The sequence below is a fragment of the Heptranchias perlo genome, chromosome 7 (genome assembly GCF_035084215.1).
Source record: "Heptranchias perlo isolate sHepPer1 chromosome 7, sHepPer1.hap1, whole genome shotgun sequence".
Lineage (NCBI taxonomy): Eukaryota > Metazoa > Chordata > Chondrichthyes > Hexanchiformes > Hexanchidae > Heptranchias > Heptranchias perlo.
The window spans coordinates 17,499,443-17,522,783 of NC_090331.1; the positions used below are offsets into that span (position 1 = coordinate 17,499,443).

At 43.0% G+C, this 23,341-nt stretch overlaps 1 protein-coding gene across 3 annotated transcripts in view; it reads right to left on the reverse strand.

Annotated features, from left to right (window-relative positions):
- Positions 1–23,341, reverse strand: part of klhdc3l (kelch domain containing 3-like) — a 52,934-nt gene that overhangs the window by 17,674 nt on the left and 11,919 nt on the right. For 2 of the 3 annotated variants that reach the window (XM_067987110.1, XM_067987108.1), the window contains exons 2-5: positions 18,641–18,931; positions 10,733–10,815; positions 9,407–9,485; positions 4,071–4,120 (exon numbers count right to left, since the gene is read on the reverse strand). In XM_067987110.1, the coding sequence (XP_067843211.1) occupies positions 4,071–4,120; positions 9,407–9,485; positions 10,733–10,815; positions 18,641–18,803 (375 nt within the window). In that variant the 5' untranslated portion in view covers positions 18,804–18,931. Of the gene's footprint in view, positions 1–4,070; positions 4,121–9,406; positions 9,486–10,671; positions 10,816–18,640; positions 18,932–23,341 lie in introns of those variants that run through there. The other variant, XM_067987111.1, reaches the window with a different exon arrangement.

Genomic DNA, 23,341 nt, shown 5'->3' on the forward strand with positions numbered 1-23,341 from the left:
AGGGGTACGGAAAGATGATGGAGAGGTAGAACTGGGAAGCATCAACGTGCAGGTGGAAGATGACCCCGTGACTGGGGATGATGTTGCCAAAGGACAGCATGTAGATGAGGAAAAGGAGGGCCAAGGATCCTTGAGAAACTCCTGAGGTGTAGGTGCGGGCTGGGAAGAGAAGCCATTGGTAGATTCTCTAGCGACGACTGGATAGGTAAGAGTGAACCAAGCGAGGGCAGACCCACCAAGCTGGACTAAGGAGCAGAGGCGTTGGAGAAGGATGGTGCAGTGTATCAACGGCTGCAGAGAGAGATCGAGAAGGGATAATGCACCATGGTCACAGTCACAGAGCATGTTGTTCTTGACTTTGGTTAGGGCAGTTTTAATGCTGTGGTGGGGCGTGAAGCCTGATTGGTGGGATTGAAACACGGAGTTGAGAAAGAGATAGGCACGAATCTGGAAAGTGAACTGTTCGACGACTTTGGTGACGAAAGGTAGAGGGAAGTTGGAGATGGAAGTTGGAGATGGAATGGAAGTTTGGAAGGATAAAGAGTGCTGTTGCAGCTGCACCCATCCGGGCAAGTGGAGAGTATTCCATCACACGCTTGATACCCCTCTTCCAAAAAGGAGACGGAGATGGATAAGCCAAGAAATTATGAGCCCGTTAGTTTTGTTTTAGTTATTCATTTTGGAAATAAGAATCTGGGAAGGAAGTAAATGGAAGCATAGAGAGGCATTCATATGCAGAAATATAGGTCATTAAAGGTGACAGTATAAGTAGATACAGTCATTTGGAGCTTGTAACAAGGGTAATGCAATAATCGTGGGGGACTTTAATCTTCATATAGACTGGGAAAATCAAACTGGCAAAAATAGTTTGGAGGATAAGTTCATGGATGCGTTCGAGAGAGTTTCCTAGAACAATACGACATGGAACCAACCAGGGAGCAGGCTATTTTAGATCTTGTCTTATGTAATGAGACAGGGTAAATTAGTAATCTCTTGGTAAGGGATCATCTGGGTAAAAGTGATCATAATATGATAGAATTTCATATTGAGTTCAAGAGTGATGTACTTAAGTCCGAAGCTAGAGTCTTAAACTTAAACAAAGCCAATTATATCGGTGTGAGGGGCAAGTTGGCTAAGGTTGATTGGGAAATTAGATTAAAAGAGATGATGGCAGATAAGCAATGGTAAACATTTAAAGAAATATTTCATAATTCTCAACCAATATACATTTCGTTGAGGAATAAAAACCCCACGGGAGAAATGATCCATCCGTGGCTATCTAAAGAAGGATAGTATTAAATTAAAAGAAGTGGCTTATAATGTTGCTAAGAAGAGTAGTAAGCCTGAGGATTGGCAGAGTTTCAGAAACCAGCAAAGAATGGCCAAAAAAATGATAGAGGGAGAAAACAGAATGAGAGTAAACTAGCAAGAAATATAAAAACAGATTGTAAGAGCTTCTACAAGTATGTAAAAAGGAAGAGAGTAGCGAAAGTAAAGATGGGTCCCTTAGAGGCTGAGACAGGAGAAATTATAATGGGGAATAAAGAAATGGCAGAGATGTTAAACAAATATTTTGTATCTGTCTTCACAGTAGTAGATGCAAAAAACATACCAGAAATAGTGGGGAACTAAGGGTCTAATGAGTGAGGAACTTAAAATAGTTAATATTAGTAAAGAAAAAGTACTAGAGAAATTAATGGCACTAAAAGCTGACAAATCCCCTGGACCAGATGGCCTACATCCGAGGGATCTAAAGGAGGTGGCTGCAAAGAAAGTGGATGCATTGGTTGTGATCTTCCAAAATTCCCTAAATTCTGGAACCGTCCCAGTGGATTGGAAGGTAACAAATGTAACACCGCGTTTCAAGAAAGGAGGGAGAGAGAAAACAGGGAACTACAGGCCACTTAGTCTGACATCAGTAGTCGGGAAATCAGTAGTCGGGATCTATTATTAAGGAAGTGGTAACGGGACACTTAGGAAATCATAATATGATTAGGCAGAGTCAACATGGTTTTATGAAATGGAATCGCGTTTGACAAATCTACTGGAATTTTTTGAGGATGTAACTAGCAAGGTAGATAAAGGGGAATAGTGGATGTAGTATATTTGGATTTTCAGAAGGCATTTGATAAGATGCCACACAAGATAAGGGCTCATGTGGTTGGGGTAATATATTAGCATGGACAGAGGATTGGTTAACAGACGGAAAACAGAGTAGGAAACAAAAGGTCATTTTCAGGTTGGCAGGCTATAACTAGTGGGGTGCCGCAGGGATCAGTGCTTGGGCCTCAGCTATTTACAATCTATATTAATGACTTGGATGAAGGGACTAAGAATAATGTATCCAAGTTTGCTGACGATACAAAGCTAGGTGGGAAAGTAAGCTGTGAGGAGGACACAAAGAGTCTGCAAAGGGATATAGACAGGTTAAGTGAATGGGCAAGAAGGTGGCAGATGGAGTATAATGTGGGGAAATGTGAGGTTATTTGGAAGGAAGAATAGAAAAACAGAATATTTTTTAAATGGTGAGAAACTATTAAATGTTGATGTTCAGAGGGATTTGGGTGTCTTTGTATACAAAACGCAGAAAGTTAACATTCAGGTACAGCAAGCAATTAGGAAGGCAAAGGTATGTTGGCCTTTATTGCAAGGGGGTTGGAGTACAAGAGTAAGGAAGTCTTGCTGCAATTGTACAGGGCTTTGTTGAGACCACAACTGGAGTACTGTGCACAGTCTCCTTACCTAAGGAAGGATATACTTGCCATGGAGGCGGTGCAACGAAGGTTCACTAGATTGATACCTAGGATGAGAGGGTTGTCCTATGAGCAGAGATTGAGTAGAATGGGCCTATACTCTCTGGAGTTTAGAAGAATGAAAGGTGATCTTATTGAAACATATAAGATTCTGAGAGGGCTTAACAGGGTAGATGCTGAGAGGCTGTTTCCCCTGGCTGGAGAATCTAGAACTAGGAGGCATAATCTCAGGCTAAGGGGTCGGGCATTTAGGACTGAGGTGGAGAGGCATTTCTTCACTCAGAGGGTTGTGAATCTTTGAAATTCTCTACCCCGGGGGTCTGTGGATGCTGAGTCGTTGAGTATATTCAAGAATGAGATCGATAGATTTTTGGACTCTAAGGGAATCAAGGGATATGGGGATCGGGCGGGAAAGTGGAGTTGAGGTTGAAAATCAGCCATTATCTTATTGAATGGTGGAGCAGCCTCGAGGGGCTGTATAGCCTACTCCTACCCATATTTCTTATTAAAAAAAATAAGCAGGATCCTTGCTTTGTATGTAGCGGCATAGAATAGAGAAAGGAGGGAATGTCAACTTGTATAAGACCTTAGTTTGGCCGCAGTTGTAGCTTTTATAAAAGCAATGGAAAAGGTGTAGCCTGGATGGACTAGGATGTTATTAGGGATGGAGGTTAGAGTTATCAATAGAGACTTGAGATGTTGGTGTTTTTTTGACTTGAACAGAGAAGGATTGAGGAGTGACCCAATAGAGGTCTTCAAGGTTATGTAGGTTATGATAAGGTGAATAGTGATAGAATTTTTCCATTGGTTGGCGAGATAGTAACAAGAGGGCACACATTTAAGATAGTCACAAAAAGAATTAAAGGAAATGTTAGAAAAATAATCTGTACACAGAGGGTGGTTAGAATGTAGAATTCTCTGTCACAAACCACTGTTGAAGCACAGTCCATAAATACTTTTAAAAGGGAATTCGACGCTTGAAAAAGAGGAATATTGAAGGTCGATAGAATCATAAAATGATACAGCACAGAAGGAGGCCATTCGGTCCATCGTGCCTGCGCCGGCTCTTTGAAAGAGCTATCCAATTAGTCCCATTCCCCTGCCCTTATGGGAAGCGAGCAGGAGAATGGGATTAGACTGTGTGATTCGTGTGGAGAAAGACACCAGTGCAGACTTGATTGGCCAAATGACCTGTTAACGTGCTGTAACATTCCGTGATTCAATAATTGGAGTGTGATATCATGGCTGCAAGGATTGGCTTCAGGTAAATGTAAACGTCTGCACCCTCCCTCACACAGAATGAGTAGAGTTTCTTACCATGGCCTCATTAGAAAATGTCTCATGCCACCAAGTCCAGCTCGCTGCACCTATTAAAATCAAAACCTTTGTTCAACTCCAACATCACATGCAATTACTTGTATGAACCACAACAGTAGTTAACTCAGTTTTATTAGTCACAAAATGAAGTCTTTTAATGTGAATTTGGTTAAAAGTGGCCAAAAGAAAATGCTATTAAAAAAAACAAGATTCCACAAATTCTTAGGATTCAAATGGCTCCCAATTTCAAGCTTGGGGAACTCCTCCTCCCCATCCCCAATCAGATCTCTTATTTACTTTTCATTTTATTTTTACATTTTCTTACAAAGCAAATAAAATGAAACAGTGGTTTGTGATGGAAATCACTGCTTTAATCAATAGTGCTGCTTAGAATTTCACAGATTTGTATTGAGCAAATTTCTAATTTTGACAATTATTTCAATAACTGCAACATCTCAAATAGGTTATAATCAGAAAAATACAACATTATACTGTGGCGACTGTGTTACTGACCCTTGGCTTGTAACCTTATTCCTTTTCCAGTTACTACAGAAGAACAGCATAGGATTACAAATCCAGAAGAATTCTCTCTTTGTTTATCCACATCTGAAGCATGCTCAACAGAAAGAAGATATTTCTTTCAGGAGATCCAGTTGTGTAATAGGCTATGTGTTCCTTTAAACTTTCAAACAGACCTTTCAGAATTCACTGTATAATAGATACTGTGTATTTTGTAGATACACTTTCATGCATGACATCCAGGTTGCTGTCCATAACAACTTGCACTTAATGAGCTTTACCTGGGGAGAGAGCAGCACCAGGTGACCACAGGAAGAAGAGGGAGAGAAGTTAGGGGAAGCATTGTCAATGAGGTAGGTTTTGAGGAAGCTTTTGAATGTGGGTAGAGAGTTAGCGAGGGAGAGGGGGTTTGGGAGAGCACTGCAGTGTGCAGTGGGTTAGTGGTTTAGTTCAGTTTCTCATCCTGCAATCTAGCAGCTCTGTAACATTAATCTTGAATTATTGGCCCAGATTTTGCTGCCAAAATAATGGCGCGTTTAATGGCGCTTGCTGTTATTAATGTGTAAATCATCCAGCAACTTGTGGCGAGGAAAAGATACCCCGTGGATTGCAAATTGCCACAAGTTGCTGGGCAATTTGCACCACTCCGCCGTTAGCCTCGCGAAAACGGCAGCTCGTCCTCAACCTCCCCGTGAGTTTCAAGAAGTTGCTGCATTTGTGCATTAATTGCCAATTAAACTCGCCACAGAAAGTTGGGGCGGCTACTTAACAGCACAAGTACCTTTTTAATGAGGAGATTTATGTTCCTGCAATGCCAATCAACCTCTCCAGCCCAGAAAGGGAACAATTTAAACTGTGGAGTCTCATTCCGACAGGTAGTAAATTATTGTTAAAAGATTTTTAAAGTTTTAAAATTTAAAATATTTTTTCTTACTTTTCCTTTCTGTCTTTCTTTTTCTCTCTTAATACAATCATTCTTTCTCTCTCTTTATTTCTCCTTCAGTATCTGATTTGACTCTAATGGTATACATTACCATGTATGAAACTGGTAACCCTAATGAAACGAAAATATTTTACCCTCTACATATTAGTTTAAACACTTCCCACAGGTGGGTATGGTAGCCTAGTGTTTATGGTACTGGACTAGAACTTAGAGGTCATGAGTTCAAATGCTTGGAAAATTGTAGGCTAGCACCACATAAAATGACCATGAAAGCTGCTTTTTTTTTTATTCGTTCATGGGATGTGGGCAAGGCCGGCATTTATTGCCCATACTAATTGCCCTTGAGAAGGTGGTGGTGAGCCACCTTCTTGAACCGCTGCAGTCCGTGTGGTTACGGTTCTCCCACAGTGCTGTTAGGTAGGGAGTTCCAGGATTTTGACCCAGCGACGATGAAGGAACGGCGATATATTTCAAAGTCGGGATGGTGTGTGACTTGGAGGGGAACGTGCAGGTAGTGTTGTTCCCATGTGCCTGCTGCTCTGTCCTTCTTGGTGGTAGAGGTCGCGGGTTTGGGAGGTGCTGTCGAAGAAGCCTTGGCGAGTTGCTGCAGTGCATCCTGTGGATGGTACACACTGCAGCCACAGTGCGCCGGTGGTGACGGGAGTGAATGTTTAGGGTGGTGAATGGGGTGCCAATCAAGCGGGCTGCTTTATCTTGGATGGTGTCGAGCTTCTTGAGTGTTGTTGGAGCTGCACTCATCCAAGCAAGTGGAGAGTATTCCATCACACTCCTGACTTGTGCCTTGTAGATGGTGGAAAGGCTTTGGAGAGTCAGGAGGTGAGTCACTCGCCACAGAATACCCAGCCTCTGATCTGCTCTCGTAGCCACAGTATTTATATGGCTGGTCCAGTTAAGTTACTGGTCAATGGTGACCCCCAGGATGTTGATGGTGGGGTATTCGGCGATGGTAATGCCGTTGAATGTCAAGGGGAGGTGGTTAGACTCTCTCTTGTTGGAGATGGTCATTGCCTGGCACTTATCTGGCGTGAATGTTACTTGCCACTTATCAGCCCAAGCCTGGATGTTGTCCATGTCTTGCTGCATGCAGGCTCGCACTGCTTCATTATTTGAGGGGTTGCGAATGGAACTGAACACTGTGCAATCATCAGCGAACATCCCCATTTCTGACCTTATGATGGAGGGAAGGTCATTGATGAAGCAGCTGAAGATGGTTGGGCCTAGGACACTGCCCTGAGAAACTCCTGCAGCAATGTCCTGGGGCTGAGATGATTGGCCTCCAACAACCACTACCATCTTCCTTTGTGCTAGGTGTGACTCCAGCCACTGGAGAGTTTTCCCCGATTCCCATTGACTTCAATTTTACTAGGGCTCCTTGGTGCCACACTCGGTCAAATGCTGCCTTGATGTCAAGGGCAGTCACTCTCACCTCACCTCTGGAATTCAGCTCTTTTGTCCATGTTTGGACCAAGGCTGTAATGAGGTCTGGAGCCAAGTGGTCCTGGCGGAACCCAAACTGAGCATCGATGAGCAGGTTATTGGTGAGTAAGTGCCGCTTGATAGCACTGTCGACGACACCTTCCATCACTTTGCTGATGATTGAGAGTAGACTGATGGGGCGGTAACTGGCCAGATTGGATTTGTCCTGCTTTTTGTGGACAGAACATACCTGGGCAATTTTCCACATTGTCGGGTAGATGCCAGTGTTGTAGCTGTACTGGAACAGCTTGGCTAGAGGCGCAGATAGTTCTGGAACACAAGTCTTCAGCACTACAGCTGGGATGTTGTCAGGGCCCATAGCCTTTGCTGTATCCAGTGCACTCAGCTGTTTCTTGATATCACGTGGAGTGAATCGAATGCTGGATTGTCCTAAATATCCAACTGGTTTACTAAGAAGCAGGCCATTTTGTTTTATTCATTCATGGGATGTGGGCGTCACTGGCAAGGCCAGCATTTATTGCCCATCCCTAATTGCCCTTGAGAAGGTGGTGGTGAGCCTCCTTCTTGTACCGCTGCAGTCCGTGTGGTGAAGGTTCTCCCCTCGAGCCTGTTTCACCAGTCAATTAAATCATGGCTGATCTGTATCTTAATTCTATCTACATGCCTTGGTTCCATAACCCTTGAGATTCTTGCCTAACAAAAATCTATCAATCTCAGTTTTGAAATTTTCAATTGACCTAACCTCAACAGCTTTTAAGAGGACAGAGTTCCAGATTTCCACTACCAGATTTAGCATTGCTGCTAAAGTAATGTCTGAGCTAGAGTTACTTGATGCTAACACTAAATGCCTCAAATTGAGAAATGTTCTGCCCTCCCAGTACTGATACTGAATACCCTAGTGAGCGCTAATACTGCCCCTCCCACTTTATGTGAAAGGAATAGTTATGTAGAATGAATTAATCACTTATTTTTTTCCCAAATTTAAGAGAAACATAAACTTGCTGGGACATGTCTGGCAGTAATTACTGCTTGAGCACTCCCATGAAGAAACTATTGCAGCAATGATGTCATCTAACCCCTAGTCTGCTCGATTCCTGCATACATTTTAATAGCAATGGAAGTGAGGACATTTTAACTGCAATCAATAACGACTTCACTCATTCATCGTTTACTTTTGCTGTGGAAATCTATAGCCGGAAAAATAAAAGCCATGGGAAAATATGAACAGTAAATTAAATTTAAAACTGGCATTTTACTTGGACCCTGGCCAATTAAAAGGGAAGAAAGCAATGCTCATACAGTAAATGTTTCCACAGTTATTACTAAATTAAAAACTGCAAGTCCACATGCCATTGGGGCAGGATGTAGGACAGGAGATTGATTAGCTATCACTTCTCGAACTCTCATTCAAATTCAGCCTAGACTAAAAAATCTCTTTCTGCTCATGAAATGAGTTTGAAGCCTAGTGGGCAAGAGCTCACAGCACGAGATATGGCAACTGCACTCAGAGAGGCTTTATGAACTGCTGGTGAAAGGTGGAAAGATGAACTCCAGTTCTCTTCTGAGGCTGCAGTTAAGAGATCGATTAGGAAGAGTTTTACACTGCACCCGTTTGTCTCCTCCTGATCTGGCAGTGTCTGATGTGGATGCTGGGTCAAAATATTGAAAAGTATATTGTTCCTGCGCACTGCTAACACTCACCTTAACCACCATAAAAATTCACCATAATATTAATTTAATGCAAAGCCCTAACTAAGTCAAGAACCAATAATTTAATGCAAAACCCTAACTAAGTCAAGAACCAATGAGCTAGTGGAGTTACTGCTTAGCAAAAAAAAAAGAAACAATTTCTTTTTGTTGATTTTTTGGAAAAATTTTAAAAATTGTAGTCAGGCTAATCTTCTATTGATGATTGCACTCAATTTACATTTGACGATCAGCCATGAGTCAAATGCTGTTAATGACTGCGATAATTTCAAAGCGCATGGCTTTGCTATGTTTAATATTAATTGCTAGCCATGGGGCCCACTGAATGGTGGTAACTAGGGCCACAGCAAAATTGCAGAATATTGTGACAAAAATCACGGGTTCCTCATTTCTTGTGGAGAAACTGTAGGCTATTGTTGATATGCATTAGTGCTGTCTGTTGCTAAATATGATTGATAAATTGCTTCCACCTGGTTTCCCAATTCATGAAGCCACTCTTAACCCTTTCCTCCAAATTCATGCCAATACACCTCTCCCCCTTGCCCCCCAGGGCACGGCAAAACTTTTTGTCCCCTAGCTGGCACATTTCTGCCTTGAACTGGTTACGCCTTTACTCCACCAGTCCTGAATATAGGAGTTGAATACAAAGACCAACAGGACATGTAGTAAACTCACTCGCATTACAGCTCATGCAATACATTTCTCTTACCAATATCATAGATCCAGAGAGGGGTTTTCCCCTGGGTATAAGCAGAGTCCATCATTCCACCAAACACATAGATCATTCCCTTCCAAAAAAAACCACAGAAAATTTGAAAACTACATTTTTAAAGAAATTCTCAGTTAACTTTACTGTCTTAACATTTTAAAAACACAGCCAACCCTTGCCAAGGGTATGGAATCTGGTCAGAAAAGTGAGCCATGTCATAGAATCATTCCGCACAGAAGGAGGCCATTCGGCCGACCATGTCTGTGCCGGCTCTTTGAAAGAGCTGTCCAATTAGTCCCACTCCCCTGCTCTTTCCCCATAGCCCAGTAAATTTCTCCTTTTCAAATATATATCCAACTGCCTTTTGAAAGTTACTATTGAATCTGCTTCCACCACCCTTTCAGGTAGTGCATTCCAGATCATAACAACTCACTGTGTATCAAAATTTCTCATTTCCCCCCTGGGTTTTTTGCCAATTATCTTAAAATATGTGTGTCCTCTGGTTACCGACCCTCCTGCCACTGGAAACAGTTTCTCCCTATCTACTCTATCAAAACCCCTCATCATTTTGAACACCTCTAATAAATCTCCCTTAACCTTCTCTGCTCTAAGGAGAATAATCCCTGCTTCTCTAGTCTCTTCACATAACTGATGTCCCTCATCCCTGGTACCATTCTGGTAAATCTCCTCCGTAGCCTCTCCAAGGCCTTGACATCCTTCCTAAAGTGTGGTGCCTAGAATTGGACACAATACTCCAGCTGAGGCCTAACCAGTGATTTATAAAAGTTTAGCATAACTTCCTTCTGGTTCAGAGTATCAAGGTGCATTTAAGATGCTGGGTATCAGAAAGAATGCATCTCATCAACAACAAGACTATTGTGCAATAAATTGATCATTTTGAAATCCATGGTAATGAAGACGGGAACTCCAAACATCTGCTAACTGCTATTAATCAGCTCATGTGAGAAATTCCTCCTGTCAACCATTCCAGTGCAGTCAGGGCAGCCCACTTGCTCTAGACTTCTGCCAATGCTCTTCTATAGCTGACCTGATGTCTCACTCTCTCTCTGAGGAAGTGTCTGTGCCTCCAGTCATTACCTCCTCGTGACATCATCGATTGAGAATGCTGTCTCACTGCCTGAGGAACGGCAGGTACAAACCCACATCCTGCCACCCCCAGGGCAAAAAATTATTTCAAAGTAGCTTCAACATATTTTAAACTAACCACTTTAAAACTTTGATAGCCCACACCGAGAATGTCCAACCTGATCTAAAATTTGCGCCACTTTCAACAAAGGCATTGGATCGCATCCAGTCTGATCTTACTTCATTGGCTACCAGTGAGGGCTCTTCTAATTCTTCCGGGGCAGTTCCCGCTGCACTGTCCAACTCTTCCCATTCGTTCTGAGCTGAAAAATACAAAGGCATCAATTGATATTACAATGCATTCCCATTAGGAATAACAGAATTGGTTAGACTGCAGATATGATGTAGGTGGATTACAGACATCAAATGTCAAGTTTGTGGAGAGGAAGGGAGGTTGAGTTAAGGTCACAAATGGGCTAATGCATGAAAGAAGGGATTAAGGATAGTAACAAGTAAGCTGCAGATTATCTTGTGTCTAACAATTACCTTAACCTTATACCTTGTTAAATAACTTCATATTGTTGACAGTATAAGGATTGTAAACAATTTTACAACACCAAGTTATAGTCCAGCAATTTTATTTTAAATTCACAAGCTTTCGGAGGCTTCCTCCTTCGTCAGGTGAACGATGTGAAAAAAGGATTGCAACAGGAAAAAATATACTGGGACAGTTTCCATCTAACTCAGATATCTATACTAAATTCCATAGAGCCAGATAAAAAAAATGACTGGATTGTGCTCGAAGCCAAAGAATTAGCCAATTGGAAATTAAAACAGAATAGATAGTATTTTAGGCAGCTTATTGACAATAATCTGTTACTGCTCACATCACCATGACGATGGATTCAATTCTCCTAACACAGGGTACAGTAGAGTAGTGGTTATATTACTGGACTAGTAAATCAGAGGCCTGGACTAATAGTCCAGAGAACATGAATTGAAATCCCACCACAGAATCACAAAGGTTACAGCACAGAAGGAGGCCATTTGGCCCATCGAGTCCATTCGGATCTATGCAAGAGCAATCCTGCCAGTCCCACTCCCCCGCCCTATCCCCGTAGCCCTGCAAATTTTTTCCTTTCAAGTACTTATCCACTTCCCTTTTGAAGGCCATGATTGAATCTGCCTCCACCACCTCCTCGGGCAGTGCATTCCAGATCCTGACCACTGTGTAATAAAGTTTTTCCTCATGTCACCTTTGGTCCTTTTGCCAATCACCTTAAGGCCAATCACCTCATGGCAGCTTGAGAATTTGAATTCAGTTTTGTTTTAGAAATCTGGAAATTAAAAAGCTGTTATCAGTAAAAGAGACCATGAAGCTATTGAACCCAAATGGTTCACTAATGTCCTTTGGGGAAGGAAATCTGACTCCAGACCCACACCAACGTGGTTTGGCTTTTAACTGCAATGGCCACTCAGTTGCATCAAATGGATTCAAAGAATGCCACCCATGGACTCAACAGTTCAAGAAGGCTGCTCACCACCACCGCTCTCAGGACAACTTGGGATGGGTAATAAATGCCAGCCTTGCCAGCGAGGCCCACATCCTGAGAATGAAAAAACAATCTCTGGTAAGCTACATTAGGGAATGCTTGTATTACTATGGTGATATTTTGCTATCTCCAGACTTGATCACTTCATACTGTCTCCTTGCTGGCCTCCTGACTTCTGCCCTTCACCGATTCCAACTCATCTAAAACTCTGCCACATGCATCCTATCCTGCACAAAATCTTATTTCCCTATCACTCCTGTCCTCACCAATCTTCATTGACTCCCTATTCCCCAGCACATCGATTTCAAAATCCTTTTCCTGATCTACAAACCCACCAAGGGCCTTACCCTCCCTATTTTTGTAACCTCCTTCAGCCCTGCGTTGCTACATACATCTACTGCTCTTTCATTTCTGGTTTCTTTTGCATTCCACTCCCTTCTGCTCCACCTTCGGCCACATAGCCTTCATCCATCTCAGTCCCGCACTCTGGAAAGTTCCACCTAAAGCCCTGTAATATGCTACCTCTCACCCCTTCATCAAAAGTCTCCTCAAAGCCTACCTCCTTGACCATGCCTTTGGTCACCAGCCCTAATCATTCCCCAACCACTGTGCATATCATGTTTTTCCCATTCCCAGAACCCCCAGAGTGGATCGTAGAGAGTTATTAGTCCTTCTCACTCTAAAATAAAATAAAAAAAACTTTTCACTGTTTAAAGAAAAGCAGAATCTTGGAGAGCGAAAACACACGAATCAGTCTGCAATCAGTCCCTAAACACACAAAGAGACCAATCAACCGAAACCAAACACAATCAGAGGATGCACTGCATGGAAACCCCCTCCTTTGAGTCACTCCTTTGACACAGATGAACGCAGGGCCCCCATGGAAAACCCCTGTAACTATGATTAAAAGGCTAGAAAAAAAGGAAAAAAATTAACTGCATTTTAAAGGGGAGGTGGGGGTGTATGTACTTATAATGAATGGCACTGCACCTGCAACGCTGAAAAAACGTAATTATTTTCCCCATGAATCACTCAATCCTGCAGAACCTTTGAAAACAATCCCTAACACTGTAACAGGAGGCTCACAAAGGTAGATCTGGCTACCTTGAGTGATCTCATGTTGCATTCCATAGCAAAACAATTTCCTAAAGTACCCTGGATTACTTTGGTGACTCAACACACACATTTGAAAAATCCCTGGGGTGTGCACAACTGCTGTGCAGCTGTGTTGGTTTGATCATAAGAGGCAGCAACCTTAAATAAAGGGATTTATTTTTGTCTGACCATACCAAAAAAAAAGTCCTTCAATACTCCTATCTGCACGAAGTTATTAAACTGCTTCACTCTTTGAAAAAGCTTGAACATTCTCATTACCTCGGGACAATTTCACAATAATTTCAGTCTCTTGCATTGCAAAGATTTTTTTTTCCAGTGTACCCTCTGCAAAATAAGTCAAGTTGTCTGTTACACCAGAGGAAAAAAGGTTTTCAATCCCTGTTCCTATTTAGAAAGCAGACATATATTAATACTGTAAATCTATTACTTTAGAAGAGACTGCGACAACGGATGAACGGACACCGCGCAACAATCGCCAAACAGGAGGGTTCCCTCCCAGTCGGGGAACACTTCAGCAGTCATGGACATTCAGCCACCGACCTTCGGGTAAGCGTACTCCAAGGCGGCCTTCGAGACACACGACAACGCAAAATCGTCGAGCAGAAATTGATAGCCAAGTTCCGCACCCATGAGGACGGCCTCAACCGGGATCTTGGGTTCATGTCACACTACACGTAACCACACCAGCGAACAAATGTTATCTGTTTTTAATATAACGGGTCATTGACTGTCTTCCTTCTCTCTCTCTCTTTTTTTTGGGAGGTTTGTATATTCGGTGGCCTTTTAGGTGACACCTTTCTGTCTGCTCACTGTGATTGCCTTGGCAATCACCAGGCATTGTTCTGTGATTTTCAAATGCGAAGGATTCGAAAATTTCTTTTCCACACCGTTCACCTGAGGAAGGAGGAAGCCTCCGAAAGCTTGTGGAATTTAAAATAAATTTGTTGGACTATAACTTGGTGTTGTAAAATTGTTTACAATTTAGAAGAGAAAAGTAAGGTCTATATATTTAGGGGTTATAGTTTTTTTTAATTGGAATTCTGCAGATATGCAGTGATGGCCTCATATAGTCATCCAAAGCTTTGCAAGTCCAAACACTTAGGAAAAATTAAATGATTACATTTACAGAGATCCTGATCACATCTTCAAAACATCTCAAAATGCTTCACACATTTTCGATGTATGGTGACTTATTATGTAAGCAAAATGCAGCAGCGATTCTGCACCAACAATGTCTCACAGAAGGCATTGAAATGAAGGCAGTTAATCTGGTTTTTGGTGGTATTACATGAGGAGTGTTGGTTGGGACATGTTGAGAATTCCCTGTTCTTCTTCATATAGTGTCATGTAATCTTTAACATCCACCTGAACAGGCAAATGGGACCCTGCTTTAATGTCTCATCTAAAGAATTTATTACATTCAATTACTGGCAACATTGTGGGGAGTTAAAGGGTGTTATACATTTAGCACCAGCACTCTGACTGTAAAATGAGTTGGAGCTCATGGTTGCAGAGGCTGTTATGTTTCATATAGTCTTAATAGGAAGAGTTACAAATACAAAAAGTTTTAGGACTAATTTTACTTTGCAGAATTAAGCAATCAGATGATAAGCAGCATGTTGGCACAGTGCACCGGAGCATAAGGATGCTGGTTCAATCCTTTAGTCTGCTGAATTTCCAATCTCAGCATTTTTAGTGTGGACAGGAGTCTTCCCAGGGAACAGACAGTTAGTTCCTGGGGTCTGTTGCATACCTCCTGATGGATGGTTCCCAGTAGAGACCTGGGAGCAACAGGTCATCCAGCCTCTTGGCGGCGGTTGGTGTGCAACCCCAAATAAACCAAAAGGGGAAACTGAAACAGAGAGTGAGTACAATAGCCACCGCTGTGCCTGATAGGACAAGAGCTTCATCATCTAAATGCTCATCAAAAATAAAAACAAGGCATGTATCTTATAATCAGACGTTCTATAATTCTGCATCATCTCAAGACCAGCTTCCACAGAAATCAAATTCTGCAGCATGAGAATATAGGAACATGGGAATGAAGAGGACCAGTACAGACCACCACATTTCATCTGGCCAGTCACAGTGTCTAAGAAATGTATCTCACTATCCCTCTCATACCCATCCACCAAATTTTTTGACAGGTATGTATCCAACATTCTTGAATTTGCTGATACAATCCTCCCCAACTGCATTCCTTGGCGGACCGTTCCATACATACAAATCCTTTGCTTAAGGTAGTTGAATCTAAACTGCCGATTCATTTTCCCTCTTCTACGTTTGAGGCTCTGCCCTCTTGTTGTAGAATCTGTGACTATGCTAAACGTATTGATATTTATCTCAGCTATTGCCATTCCGGATCTTCAACGCTTCAATAAGATCACCTGAGCTTTCTTTTCTCCACTGTAAACATTACTAGCTTCTGCAACTTCTCCTCGTACTCAGGTACTTAATTTAGTTGCCCTTCATTGCTCCATCTCCAGTTCCTGGATGACTTTCTCATAATATGGCGAACAGAACTGTACACAGTACTGCACATAGAGTGCTCTGTACAAATTCAGAATCACTGCCTGAGATTTGTGGTCAATTCCTCTGGCTATAGTCCAAGATCTTATCTGGTCTCTTTACATGCCAGTTAACTTCAGTGATCTATCCACCAGAAACCTCAAATCCCTCTACCGTATCGTGTCCTGTAGAATAATACCATTTACCATTGGGCATGTTTATTATCTTATCCCATTCTCATACCTTTGCCCTTCTCCACTTTAAATGGCATTTAAGACTCATGACCTCAGCTCCTCTATCCATCCAGGTCCTTCTGTATTTGTTCAGCTTGTGCCTGGTTGTTTGCAGTCCCTTCCAGTTTGGTATCAAGTACAAACTTGGAGAATTTTGTTTCTGTTCCCACTTCTCAGTCATTTATTCACACTGTAAACATCAACAGCCCCAGGACAAGTCACCTCACTGCTTACCTCCTTCTAAGCCAATCCAGCTCCACATTTCACCACCCTTTGCTTCCTCCACTTCATCTCGGAACATAGGAACAGGAGTAGGCCATTCAGCCCCTCGGGCCTGCTCCGCCATTTGATAAGATCATGGCTGATCTGTGATCCAACTCCATATACCTGCCTTTGGCCCATATCCCTTAATACCTTTGGTAAATTTTAGATCCATTGCAGAACCACTCAATCAACGCCATGCCTTCCAACCTTGTGGACCAATTTCCTATGTAATACTGTGTTAAAAGTTTTAATGAAAGCTGAATAAGCAACGTCCACTGAGTTTCCCCTTGCCACAAAGTCTGCTATCTCCTTGAAAGGCACAATCATATTTCAGCTTTTATCTTGTTGGACTTTTCTAAATTTCAGATTACTGAGTACTTTTAAAGAACTCCAAGCGATTTGTCAAGCATGATCACCTTCCCATAAATCCACGCTGGTTCCCTCCTATAGTTCTATATTTCTCCAGGTGGTTCATTCATCGATTCCTTCAGGTTTGTAGATGGTGTCACATTTCCTTTTCTCTAATCCTCAGGCATAGTCTCTGTTTCTGAGTATTCCTTAAAGATACCCACCAGAACATGTCCAATTTCATTAGTGAGTTCCTTAAGGACCATGGTGTGCAAATTTGTCCAGGGTTTCAGGGCACCTCAATATATTAAATATTTTTGAAATAATGTATAAACTTAAGCTAATGCAGCATTTTTTGTTTAGAAAAATTTTAAACTGTTTAATGCCTGTTTGCTATGCCATGCCCTGGTCCCCAGTAATCCCCAGACATCTAGCTGTCTCATCTGATTTTTTAACTAGCCAGTGGCAGTTAACCATTATGTAGGTCCAAAATCTACTATATCAATACCTCGTGTTCTGAACCTGAATTGTGCCAGTTAACATCAATCTTCTAATCCTTATTGATTTGCAGCTGTTTAATCCCAATGTATTTCACATCTTCCACACTCAAAATGGACACAGTAACTGGGCGAGATTGTCTCCCCACTGACTATCAATGGGCACGGTGCTTCTGCAAAACCCAATGATTAAAGATCAGAGATCAATGTGGTAGCAATCTCCATGCATTTCACATCTTGTACATTTCAGACGCAGGTGAGATGTGCAAGGTATGAAATGCACGGCGATTGAGGAGCTGCACATTAAGGTTGATTTAAAAAATAGTTCCAATAATTACAACAGAGAAAACTGTTTCAGGAAGAACACAAGAGGGAAAAATGGCATGGGAGAAATTCTACAATTCTGGAACATTAGGGGCCCTGCTTAGAATTACCAAACTATTTACCTCATTGTCTTGTAAATGAACATTCATTATTCAATAAATACCTCTTTAGCAAGAACAATGAGTGAACCACCGAAATTTAGATGTTTAAATGTGCATCAAACTTTATTTCTTTTTCTTAAAACATTCAAATTTTTCTCCCCCTACATCTTCCATTTCCCCCCCTCCACTACATGCCCTCAACATCCTATTTCATTTTTCAGTCATGAGTGCAGAAGGAGTAACCCACCAACAGCTCTCCATCTCTCTGAACCAGTAGATCATTCATGAGAGCAACTCCTCATCAACTTGTCCTAACATTCTCCATCCTTCAACTCAACTCCACTGGTCACATTCCACACAGCACTGGGAATTCAATCTTCAGCAGCTTAATATTTCACACTACTAGCTCTACTTATTTCCTGTTTCTGAACACATTCATTTCATACCACTCTCCCCACCCACTTCAGTATTAGCCAGACTCCCAAATTAACCTATAATTGCTGGTGTAAGACCAGTCGGTTAACAATTAACTCTTATTTAGCTATGGGGGTATAATTTAATGATCATGACATAATGACACATTGGTTCATCACAAACCATCATCACGAGTGACTCACCTCCTGACTCCCCAAAGCCTTTCCACCATCTACAAGCCACAAGTCAGGAGTGTGATGGAATACTCGCCACTTGCCTGGATGAGTGCAGCTCCAACAACACTCAAGAAGCTCGACACCATCCAGGACAAAGCAGCCCGCTTCTTTGGCACCCCATTCTCCACCCTAAACATTCACTCCCTTCACCACCGGCGCACCGTGCTTGCATTGTGTACCATCTACAGGATGCACTGCAGCAAGGTTCTTAGACAGCACCTTCCAAACCCACGACCTCTACCACCTAGAAGAACAAGGGCAGCAGGCACATGGAAACAACACCACCTACACACTATCCCAACTTGGAAATATATCACCATTCCTTCATTGTCACTGAGTCAAAATCCTGGAACTCCCTACCTAACAGCACTGTGGGAGAACCTTCATCACATGGACTGCAGCGGTTCAAGGCGGCGGCTCACCACCACCTTCTCAAGGGCAATTAGGGATGTGCAATAAATGCTGGCCTTGCCAGCAATGCCCTCATCCCATGAACGAATAAAAAAAAACAAGAGAAATTAGAACGTCAAATCAAATGAAAACCAACTTCTTACCAATGTTGTACCTCCAAAAATCCTTCAGCCCATTTTGCCTTCGACCACCATAAAGATACACGTATCCCTCATAGATGCAACAGCCATGTTTATATCGTTCGACAGGTGCTGCTTTGGACTGGGGGAGCTGCCTCCACACAGGATGGCCAAATCCTTTATACATAACGTTCCTATCACAGCCAGATTATTTCTCAAATAAATGGCAGATAAAGAACAACCATGTTGCTTTCCCACAGAATACAGCACTCATATGGCAGCTGAAACCCTCTTGAGTGAACGCCACAGAATGATCTAGAAATAAAGCAGGAAGTTTTCATTAATTTTTAATATTCAATATTGGGTTGTATAACACAAGTTGAAATAATTTACAAATTTTAATGTGAATTTGTTAAAAATATTCAAGAGCAAATTCAACGGAGATGATGGATTTTGTGCATTGTAAGAAATCATGAGGTACAAAATTAAAATGATCCCAATAAAACACATCTAAAACATACACCATTTTAACAGCATACTCTCTACATTCTCACAGCTAAAGGTTTCAAAGTTTTAAACACAAGAGGTTATAGGAACAAGAAAAGGGCATTAGAAGAAGCCCACTTTTTATTTACAGACCAACCCCACATACCTGCCTTTGAAACTACACCCTCTACTTTAATACCAAAATAATGCAGCCCGTCTCTTTGCACTGAACTCTTCCATGCTCGACTCCCAGATGAAATTTGGAAGATGCCATAACTCCACAAAATCATTTTTTAAAACTTTATATTGCTCCTATTCTTTTCTTCCCAACTTCCATTCAAGCTGTGCGCCATCCCTTGACTTTGGTCGAGAAGAGGTGAACTTGTTTCCAAGTCTGTCTGGTAGGCGATGGACGAGAGCAGCTTGTATTGATTCCTTCCAATTTTCACTCTACTTCTAAGGGGCATCACTGCATCCCAGTTTGCTACCTCAGCGACAGACATCCCATGTGAGGAGTTATGGACACTAACCCTGCAAATATTGACACACTTCTGTAGATCCCCTGTCCTAATTTCTGAAAGAAATGCCTCAATATTAACTCCCCCACAACGGACCACGGCGATGGGTAGCGTGCCGTGCAAGTGTCCCGCCTTTCGGAGACAGGACACTTCATTAACATATTTAAATCAGGCTCCCACACTGCAAAGTTTAACGGTTGCTGGCTGCGTTTTCCAGGGCTCAGGAAACCCGGTAGCAAAAGGGAGGCCGTAGCTACCGGCTTAAGAAGGTAAGTGCCTTTTACAGCTTGTAAGCCAGGAGGAGCAGGAGTGCTTCCCCCCAGCCCCTCAAGTAAGCCCTCGGCCTCCCCTCTGCCAATCGCGGCCTCGATCCTCCCCCTGCCGTGATCAGCGACCTCCCCCGCTTCCAGCCCCGATTTCCAGCTCCCTACCTCCCGCGATGACCGACCTCCCAGGCCCTGAGCTCTATCTCCCTCCCCCCGCCTCCCACAAGCCCCAACCTCTCCTTCCCCCTCCCAATCGCTGGGCACTGTCACCATGGGTCCCCGGCTGTGCCCTCCTGCCGCTGGTTTTCCCACCCGGCAGCCGGCCAGCCTCTCAATTTGGTCGGCTGCTGGGCAGGAAACGGAAGAAAAAATTATAATAAGGTCCTGCCGAATTTCCTGCGTCCCCAGCCTTGCTGGCTTTTCCCTCCGCTACCGCATTCTCCCCTCTGCTACCGCACTCTCCCCGCCTCCCCGTAAACATCGGGGCCAAAGTATCAGCAACCCAGAGAAAAACAATGCTACCATTAAAAATAAATTGCATTTATATAGCGTCTTTCACAACCTCAGGACGTTCCAATGCGCTTTACAGCCAATGAAGTACTTTTGAAGTGTAGTCACTGTTGTGACTTAGGAAGTGCGGCAGCCAATTTGCGTACAGCAAGGTCCCACAAACAGCAATGTGGTAATGACCAGATAATCTGTTTTTAGTGATGTTGGTTGAGGGATAAAAATTGGCCAGGACGCCGGGGAGAACTCCCCTGCTCTTCTTCGCAATAGTGCCATGGGATCTTTTACGTTCACCTGAGAGGGCACACAGTTTAACGTCTCATCCAAAAGACGACGCCTCCAACAGCGCAGCAGTCCCTCAGTACTGCACTGGAGTGTCAGCCTCGGGTAAGTGCTCAAGTCTCTGGAGTGGGGCTTGAACCCACAACCTTCTGACGCACAGACAAAAGTGCTACCACTGACCCACGGCTGACACCTTCATTTCTTAGCAAAGAGCAACTAAAATAACGTGATAGTAAGCTAATAAATTCGGAAATCTCACGACTGATAGACAGGAAGCTTACAGCCTTGTAGACCACCTAGGATCCCCTTGGCTCCACGGACCCCATTTTGAAAACTTAAGCCATGTCCTACTGATTGGTCTGCCTCCCCCCACCCAGCTGCCTCAGTACTTTACTCAGTGTTGCTGGAAAGTACTGAGGCAGGTGGGTGGGGAGAGGCAGATCCAGTACTCTTGCAACTAATCTGCCAGCTTAAGAGCTCCCTTCACACCTTCCCATGACACTAGCCGTCTGAGCTGCTGCAGACCCCCAAAAAAATGGCAAAAATGGCCCGTCCCCCCTCCCCCAGTTACAGAGGTGAGTCTTAAAAAGGTAGTGCCTGTGCTCACCTCCAGCGTTCCTGTTGGTAATCACAGCCGAGCTGCCAATTCTAAGGTCGTACAGATAAATACTGCTAATCTGAAACAGTCCGGACTGTGTACACAGTGCGCATTGAGCAATTCAACACTCAGAGCTTGGTGCTTGGGATACCGATGATGCTGATAGAAAATGGACAAATAGGGTGAGCAGCCATTTGTGTTTCAAGGAGAAAGGAAAGGTGCTATTTTTTGTCAAGGACAATCAGAACTTAACATGAGCAACGGGAAATGGAAGTCATGAGGGATAGTCGCCACTTAAATATCTGAGTGCAGGAGAATTGGAGATGAAAGGAGCAACAGCCGATTGGAGGTTGCAGGGCTCCAATATTGACATGGCAAATCTCCCTCCTGGTACTAATGTAAAGTTTTTTTTTAAAATCAGTTACGGGACCAGGCACATGCCCAATGTCACTTGTCTGATGAAACGTACTGGGCCTGGTCTGTGGACTAATGTTAACTTGTAAGTTCTAAAGACATTTGGTAGCTAAAGGTTAATATTCAAGGCTGGAATACACTTAACAAATTCTACAAGCAAACTATTTAAGCTGACAAAGTCTGCACGAAAACTACATGCCACTAGAAAGTCCTTTTCTCAAAGCTACATCCCTATTCAGATTACTGATCTGTGCAGATTGACGGCATTCAGATTAGCAGCATTTTGCAGAGCCTGATGGTTAAAATATGGAATCCCCCCCCCCACCCTGCTGGCATAGGAGCAATGTTTAAACAGGTAGGCTCTGGACTGATCTCACAGCTGGCAGAGGCTGCTGACAAGATCACTGGACGGGAGCAGGTACTGCCCTTGGCTTCTCACCTCTGTAGCAGTGAGGCCGCGGTTGGCATCAAGCCAGCATTTTGACCAGCTCGCTCAGGTCTGCGTTGGATCTGGAGGCTGGCATCGCAGGTGGGTGCATGGGGGGAGTACTGAGTGGGCAGATCGGCTGGTGATCCCTTCAAACTGCCATTACCCATCTTTTCACAGCACCCTTTCCACATTCTAGAATGTGCCAATTTCAAATGTCAGTGTTCCGGCCTTTCAACTGACTGCCTTTTAAAGGACAGACTTTGGCAAGCACCTTTTGTTCACAGGGCTTCCCCTTTTGACAGAAAAAAAATAATACTTACCATAATTTTCTTTGGCTTTTTGGGGGGGGGGAAAAAAAACAGTAACTAGGGTCGAACTTGCAGCTAGGCCGCTTCTGTGATGTCAGTGTCCTGTGCACCCTGGAATGGCTCTATTGCAGACAGTGGGTGAGTAGACCTGCAAACGTATCACGCAACACTCCAAAGTTTCTAAATATCTTGAAACCACACTATGGAATGAGAAATCTCATTCCCAGCCTCTTGTGCTTTCGGACCAACCCTCAAGCCAATTTGCAATCATATCTCCTCCTTTCTTCCCCCCCCTTGCCCGTTACTTGCAGTGAAGCCATTGCAGGACCCTCCATGTAACTGATGTCATCACAGCAGCCGACTTGCTGTCTCCAATCCAGTAACAAAATTGACGGGAGTAATTTAAACAAAAAAAGAGCTTACTCGCCCTAGCCTTTCCTTCCCTTTTAAACTACAGCTGTTGACCAACATCCTCCCAACACAACTGTAATCCAAAGCAGCTTGCTTTTCAAACATTTATGCCAGCATAAACGTGTCTAGACCTTTGCTGGGGTAAAACAAGTTGTGCTAGTCCAATGTTTTCTCTGTCATTTATAGTGGGGCATTTGTGATCTGGCACAAATGTAGATTGGCTGCCATGCTTGCCAACATTACAACAGTGACCACACTTCAAAAAGTACTTCACTGGCTGTAAAGCACTTTGTGATGTCCCGAAGTCATGAAAGGCGCTAAATAGATGCAAGTTTTTAATCTCTATATAAGTAGCGGTTCATTTCCCATTGTGTTGCGCATGGGTATTGTTTTTTTAAAATTTGCTGCAATATCTTGTGGTTATACTGTATTGTTTGCATGCCAGAAGAGAGAGATAGATACATAAATAAATACACAGGAGATCGTTTATGAAGTGCACAGAAAT